This window comes from Molossus molossus, unplaced genomic scaffold, assembly GCF_014108415.1.
Source record: "Molossus molossus isolate mMolMol1 unplaced genomic scaffold, mMolMol1.p scaffold_m16_p_41, whole genome shotgun sequence".
Lineage (NCBI taxonomy): Eukaryota > Metazoa > Chordata > Mammalia > Chiroptera > Molossidae > Molossus > Molossus molossus.
This window is the reverse complement of record NW_023425379.1, coordinates 1-7233: the sequence shown is the minus strand read 5'-3', so window position 1 is coordinate 7233 and position 7233 is coordinate 1. Positions and strand designations below refer to the sequence as shown.

General features: G+C 37.8%; 1 protein-coding gene across 1 annotated transcript; it reads right to left on the bottom strand.

Annotated features, from left to right (window-relative positions):
* Positions 1–1660: 1660 nt before the first annotated feature.
* Positions 1661–2635, bottom strand: LOC118616783 (olfactory receptor 56B4-like). The gene has a single exon (XM_036242224.1). The coding sequence runs from the start codon at positions 2633–2635 to the stop codon at positions 1661–1663; it is 975 nt and encodes a 324-aa protein (XP_036098117.1).
* Between the last annotated feature and the right edge of the window lie 4598 nt (positions 2636–7233).

The window sequence follows — 7233 nt, the reverse complement described above, 5'->3', positions numbered from 1 at the left end:
GTTTATCTACTTTTCATGTTTATTTTATATACAAGTTATTAGATATTAACTATACAATTTAGTGTTGAGGTAACAGAATATTCATTGGGGCTGTGACTAAACTTGAGCAATAGGTAACATATCCAGCAATGCATGCAATGACTGTTGGGACTGTGCATCTTGTTATTCTGAAGAAATGTGAGAATTTCCTGTTTTGTACAAAGAATGGTCATGTCTTTTAAAATGGAAGTGTTGAGTTGTTCTACTGTTGTATGAGAATTCAAACTTGTATAAAAGGGTGTATAAGGAAGGTGTGTAGTGAAAGGTGTGAACCATGCTGGTAGTCAACTTATTGTGATTAAGTTACAAACTCATACATTTTTTGCTTCTTTGTAAAAGTGGACCTAGGCCCCTTTAATGCCTTAGTCAGCTGGAATGATGTCCAACTTCGTTAGTTGAAAAGAGTGGAGAGACAGTGTAAGAAGAAACTTATATTTTATTTTAATTGAGGTGAAAGTCACATAATATATCATTCAGCATTATAACCATTTTATTTTATTATTATTTGCAAAGAGAGAGAGGAGAGAGAGAGAGAGAGAGAGAGAGAGTGAGAGAGGTAGAAGCATTGATGTGAGAGAGAAACATTGATTGGCTGCCTCCTGCATACCCCTTACTGGGGATCAAGTCCACAACCTGGGCATATGCCCTGACCAGGAATTGAACTGGGACCTCTCAGTTAATGGGAGGACATCTTCCACTGAGACACACTGGCTGGACTTTTTACCTTCTTTTATCCAGTCCTTCTCCTCATTCCTCCCATTTGAGAATTGTCAGTCTGTTCCATGTATCCAACCCTCTTGTTCTATTCTGTTCGTCAGTTGGACATAGGTTTTCAATTTCTCTTGGGTATGTACTTAAGAGTGGAATTGCTGTGTTAGATGGTAACTCTTGTTTAATTATTTAGGAAGATGCCAAGTTCTTTTCCAAAACAGCTGCACCAGTTTACATTCTTACCAGCAGTGTATGAGCTCACGGTTTCTGACATTGCTTTGTCCCAGCGCTGCTTCCAAGAGGTTTTACTCCAAGATGAAATCATATGTAAACCATTTGTGGTGATTGTTCAGACCATGGTCCAGAACATTTTCTGTGAAACATGGGATTCAGCAGAACTATATCTCCTGCCTGACTGTATCAAGAATGAAGCATTTATTATGTGCAGAGTTTGTATTAGGCTCAGAAAAAATACAACATGAACATAGTTGAGAGTCCTTGTCCTCAAGTGTGCATTTTTGTTAGATGTTCAAATGGTAAAAATTAATTTAGATTTAATTGGTTATTTGGAATTACTTTTCTATGGTATTTTCTAGGGCCATTTTTTCTTTTCCTATGTGGAAAACTTGACTACACAATTAAATGAGTTTTTCAATGTGTATATCATGTCTCAATACATGGTAGCTGTGTATGTGTGTCAGTCTCTGAGTGGCAACAATGGTAAGGGACATTTCAATTTTTACTCTTAATTTATTCTAGTAATAGGAAATTTCATTATAATTTTTATATGCTGATTGTGATTAGTGAGGCTGATAGGATTTTTGATATTATTGGCCATAGTTTTCAAGTTTTTACAATCCAGGTCTATTCAGAGCTACAACGTCTTTCTTCATGATATCTATATGGCCTTTTAAGCTGGGTTACTTTGTGGAAAATTCTTCACCCACCCAAGCAGCCTCTGGAAGCCTAGTCTGAGCTCATGCATCCTGAGAGCATACACCATGGGGTTGAGAGCGGGGGGGATGACATTGTGCAGCACATTGAGGAGTACAGGGATAAAGGGAATCTTTTCTTTTACAAGGTGTGTGACAGACAGCACAATGACACCTGTGTAGAAGAAGCAGATGAGGATGAGGTGGGAGCTACAGGTGCTCAGAGCCTTGGACATTGCTTCTGCTGAGTTCAGCCTCAGCACATTGCGAAGGATTAGAGCATAGGAAGAGAAAACCAAAGCCATATCGCTCCCAACCAGGATCCATGCTAAGCACAGTTGGTAAAATTTGTTCACAGTGATGTCATCACAAGCCAGGCTGATCACCCCCAAGTTCGAGCACAGGCAGTGGTTAATTTCATTCTTGGAGCAGTAGAGTCTTTGGGCAGCCAGTACAGGCACTGGGATGGTCAACAAACCATTTCTGAGCACCATGAATCCTGTGACTTTCACCGTAAAAGTTTCAGTGACGATGGAGGGATATTGTAGTGGGTGGGAGATGGCTATGTATCTGTCTACTGCCATGCAGAGAAAGATACCAGACTCCATGCAAAAGAAGCAGTGGATGACATACATTTGTGCAAAACATTCAGGGAGGCTGATGGCCTTGGCATCAAACCAGAAGATGGCCATAATCTTGGGCATAATGGTGGTGGCCAAGCCAATGTCCACAAGTGCCAATATGCCCAGGAAATAGTACATGGGCTCATGGAGCATGGGCTCACGGTGAATGGTGATCACGATGAGGAGATTGGCAACAAGAGCTAAGAGGTAGAGCAGAGCCAGGGGCAGGGAGAGCCAGTGCTGCCACTCGTGAATGCCTGGGAGCCCCATCAGGATGAACAGGGAGATCTGGAGGCTGGAACTGTTGGGAGCAGTGGTGACGTTATCCATGGCACAGGTGCCCTGTTCTCAGTACCTGTCCATAAACCCAAATAGAAAGGAGGTTGCATTTGAAATTTCAGATGAGGGTCCTAATTAGAGTCTTCCACCAATGACCCTGTTTCTTTAATCATGAATAAGCACCAACATTATTATTATTATTAGCTCCTGGAAATATTCCACAGAAGAGCAATAAAGAAAGCCAAAAGTATTTCTAAACAGAAAGGCTGGAATAGCTTTTTGTCATAACCACTTGTATGCCTAATAAGCATGTCTGAATACATCAAAAATAGTCTTATCACTAACAGATAGCAAATATTAATATTTGATTTACTCTTTCTCATTTTTCTATTTTCTGTTTATGCAGTTTACATCACACAGAGAGAGTTTTGTATCTTGCTTTTGTCTTTCAGCAATATGTTCTAAGACAAAATACGTGTTCAGGAAAAACTTAGTGGATGAACAAATAAATAAACCATGACTTTCCAGTATCATTAAAAGCAATGTGGACTCTTAATTTTAATGACCACTTTATATTTCAATATTTGATGATTTCACATATACTAACCACTATTTCACTTTTCAGATTAATTCTGAGTAGAATTTCAGAAATGATACAAAAATGATACATACAAACAATATAGCAGTTAAAAAATTTTAATATTATCAGTAATTTGATATTATTTTAAAAATCAGACATACACATGTTAAAAAATAAACATAATAAAAATATAAACTCATGCTTGGGATTCCTCAATTTTTTTTCTCACCAATATGATTTCTTGGGAATCCTAGCAGAGATAGCTTTTTCATGGACAAGAATATATGTACTCACTATTTTCCCCATAAAGACAAAAACAAATATTATCATAGTAATCATACCTTTCTTATCCTTTGTTTCTGTCAGTTTTCTCTTTAGCTTGGTTATATTGGAGACTGTTCCATATCACCATATACATATACCTCATTGTTGTTAAGTTGCATTATTTTCTGCCCATGGATGTCCGATATTTTTATGAGAACTTTTGATAAACATTGACATGTCCAGTATTTTGCCACTGCAAAAACATGATTTAAAAAATGTACTTGCTCATATATCTGTAAGCATATGTGTAAATTTCTTCATACGGTTATTGCCAAGAAGTGAATTGCTGGGTGAAATGAAAAAAAAAATGGTTTTGATTGATTTGCCAAATTGTCTTTCCAAGAGATTTACCTGGTCCTGTGTGACAGCAGGGCACTTTTAATGCTCTTGACATACACTGAAACATTGCTTCAGAGATGCATTGTGTTACTTTCCACACCCAGAATTTTTCCATGAGTGTGTCTATTTCATCGTATCCATGCCATAAGTGGAAATTTTAATTTAAAAACCTTTATTAATAGAATAAGTAATAATTGAAATTTCAATTTTGGTTCACCTTTTCCTTCATTACTTAGTGAACTTTGACATTTTCAAAGATTGTTATTTTTCCATTTATATACTTAGTCTATCTTCTCTTTTTCCTCTATGTTCAACTCATCTTATAGTATTAAATAAAATAATGTTTTTCAAAGGCTTAACATGGAGTCTGACAGCACACCTTATTAATTTGTGTGAGTTTCATTGTATCTTAAATATATTACTTCTATTTGTTCAAAGTTTTGGAAATAGTTTCTAGACAATCCATTAAAAATTTATCCTTTTGAAAAATTGCATGTGTGCATACACTTAAACTTTATTGTATTCATAACAAGTGCAGTTTTCAAATTAATTGTATTGGGGAAATTCTTAAGCTTGAAATAATACAAATTCCAACATTTTAATAAATACTTGAGTTTTCTTTAAAAATTAATTTTTTAACCATTTTGAGACTTGACATAGAGTGAGAAAGTCTCTGAATTAATTTCACCCACAAATAAATAGACCATTGTTCCAGCACCATTTAGTAAAGAAGACCTCCCTTCCTCATTAACTTACAGTGTGCTTTTTTTGGTCAAATATTCAGTCCAAACATATATTTAGAGATTATTGCCAGAGTAACAGCCTTCTCTGTCTTTAGTTCCATACCAATCGAATTAGTGTATTTACTTATGGTAGAGAACAGTGTTACAAATAATTTCAAGTAATTTTTTAAATCAAAAGGACTGGTTATGATATTTTTGAATATAAAAGTAAAACAAATTAATTGTGGAAGAACTAATTTTTTCCCCCCTGAATCTTCCATGTAGAAATTTGTTTTGCCTTTCTGTCATTAATATTTTGTCTTACGGTATTCCCCAATTGGCTATTATTACTTTAAAAAGCCTTCTAATGATTGTTCGTTTTTAAAACATGTCACAAAGTATAGCTATTTTACACTACCATATCCCAAAGCAAATTGCTTTTTAGTAAATGCTCATAATTTATTTTTTGGTAGAAATAGTATTATCTATTATTAGGAGAACTTTGAGTACTGTAAGCTCTAATTTTTATTTTCATCTCATTAAATATTTTCAAATTTTATTTTTATTGTTGACTTCTAAACAATATAAAGAAGCACTGGTAGTCAGGATCCTTGTCTGGTCTGGACTTTAAGTAGAATGCCTCTCTGCTCTCCTGGTGGTGTACTGGATACTGCTTTTCAGATAAATGGTCATTAGTTTTGGTGATTTAATGTCGTTTTATGTTTGAATCAGAAATGAGTGACTTCAGTGTCCATCCCTCCTCAGGATCTTGGACTTGTAGTTTAGATGGGAGAATATCCTGCTTCCAACATCTGTCAGCCAACGTGCCTCCCTGCCTCAGGTCAGTGAGGGTTGCTTTTTCCATAGTAGCAATTTCTATTCTTGTTTTAAACTTTATGTTTATTGATTTATTTATTTAAATTTGATTTTATTGGTGACAGTATTATAGATGTCTCCCATTTCCTCCCTTTTTGCCCCCTCCATCTAACCCCACCCACTCCCGGCCTTCCCCATGCTATTGTCTGTGTCCATGGGTTATGCATATGTATGCATACATGTTCTTTGGATAATCTGTTCCTGTCCCCTCCCACCCCTGCCAGATCTGTTACAGTTTTATGCATCCATACCACCTATGGACCTATTTTGTCATTTTATTTTATTTTTATTTTTGACACTATTACAGTTCTCCTCATTTTAACCCGTTTGCCCACCTCTACCTCACATGACCAGAAAGAGCTCCATCTCAATTTTCTAGTTTTTCTCCAGAGGCTTCTGTCTCAGTACAACTGAAAATTTTGAGGAACAAGAGAGCCAATGTTGAAAGGATTACATTGAGGAAGCCAACTGAAAGTGATCAGGCTGGAGAAGAACAACAGCACCGAGAACCAGGAACACAGAGCAAGGGACCTGTCTCCTCCACCCACCTTGGCCTCTGGCGACGCCCTGCCAGGAGGTCCTGGAGAGATCCTCTGCAGAGGGAACTGCCTTCTGTAGCTCTTCTACTGTCCTGGCTACACCTCTTTTTTATACCATTGCTACTGGAAAAACATCTCCTCCTCTTCCCTGGAGTCTGCACTATTGCACAAATTGGAGCCCAAGTTTCCCTGGACCGTCACTGCCACTTTCTAGGACCCCCAGGAGACTCTCTCTAATCTTTTTCCTGTGTGCATCAGGTTCTGTGCTTTTTCATCACAGCTGCTAAAGGCCCCGAATGACCTCAGAGGTGTATCAAGGTCAGCTCAGGGAACAGAAGTACCCAGTCTCCAGTCCCACGGCAACCCCTATTAGATGGTCATGTCTGTCTTGATGAAGTTTTATCCTTTGATGTGAATCCCTAATCTCCTGCCCTCTCCCACAACACATACATTATTTTTTAGGCTTTACAGGGATGATATTACACAGGTGTGACCTCTGTGTTGTATCTTTTACTACTTCCTTTTTCATGAGTTATCTCTCCTATGTGTAAACATAAACATGAGATGGCTCTACTGCAGATATCTTGTTATTTGTTCCTTTAGATCAGCTCTGTACTCTGCTTTGCACCCACAGAAGTTAAAGTCTATGGCATCTGGTTTATTGTTGGATTTGGCTGATGGGAGGCACTGGTCGGATATGAGAGGCAGGAGGAAAGATAAGTTGAGGGGTTTATTCCTCTGAGTGTTTTCCTAATGGTCCTTGTGTTGAGCAGGGTCTGTGTTCTGTGCTTGAAGGCATCCTACCCCTATCAGGTGGTTCACCCATGGTTCTTGTCAATACTGGTTAATACTGTTATCAGTCTCTGGAGCTGCTTCTTCCCATTGCTCCTCAGATCTTTGGGATGGTAATGGCTTTTGAGGTTTCCAGCCCAGGTGGATTTCACCTTCGCTTTGAACTCTTCCCATGTCTTTGGAATGTTTTCTTCATTATACTTTCCTCTATGTCCCCCTGTACATGTGCCGTCTGTTTGCTGCTGTGACTTTGACCAAGATGCCTCCTCATCTCAACTGTTTCTCTCCCTGGACCCTACTCTTGAATCAACTTTTTCTCTTTCCATTCTTTTACAAACTTCCTGCAACATTTCTTTATATATGCAGCTCCCAATTCTTTACTTCTTCTAACTATTTGAGACACATAAGCTCCTACTAAAGCAGAATATTTCCTGTTCTGCTATTTTCTAAAAGTTTGCGTAAGGTTGTTATTGTTCC

What these genes read in the sequence shown, in the direction of transcription:
- LOC118616783 (XM_036242224.1), bottom strand. Translation starts at nt 2,635, where the DNA reads ATGGATAACGTCACCACTGCTCCCAACAGTTCCAGCCTCCAGATCTCC.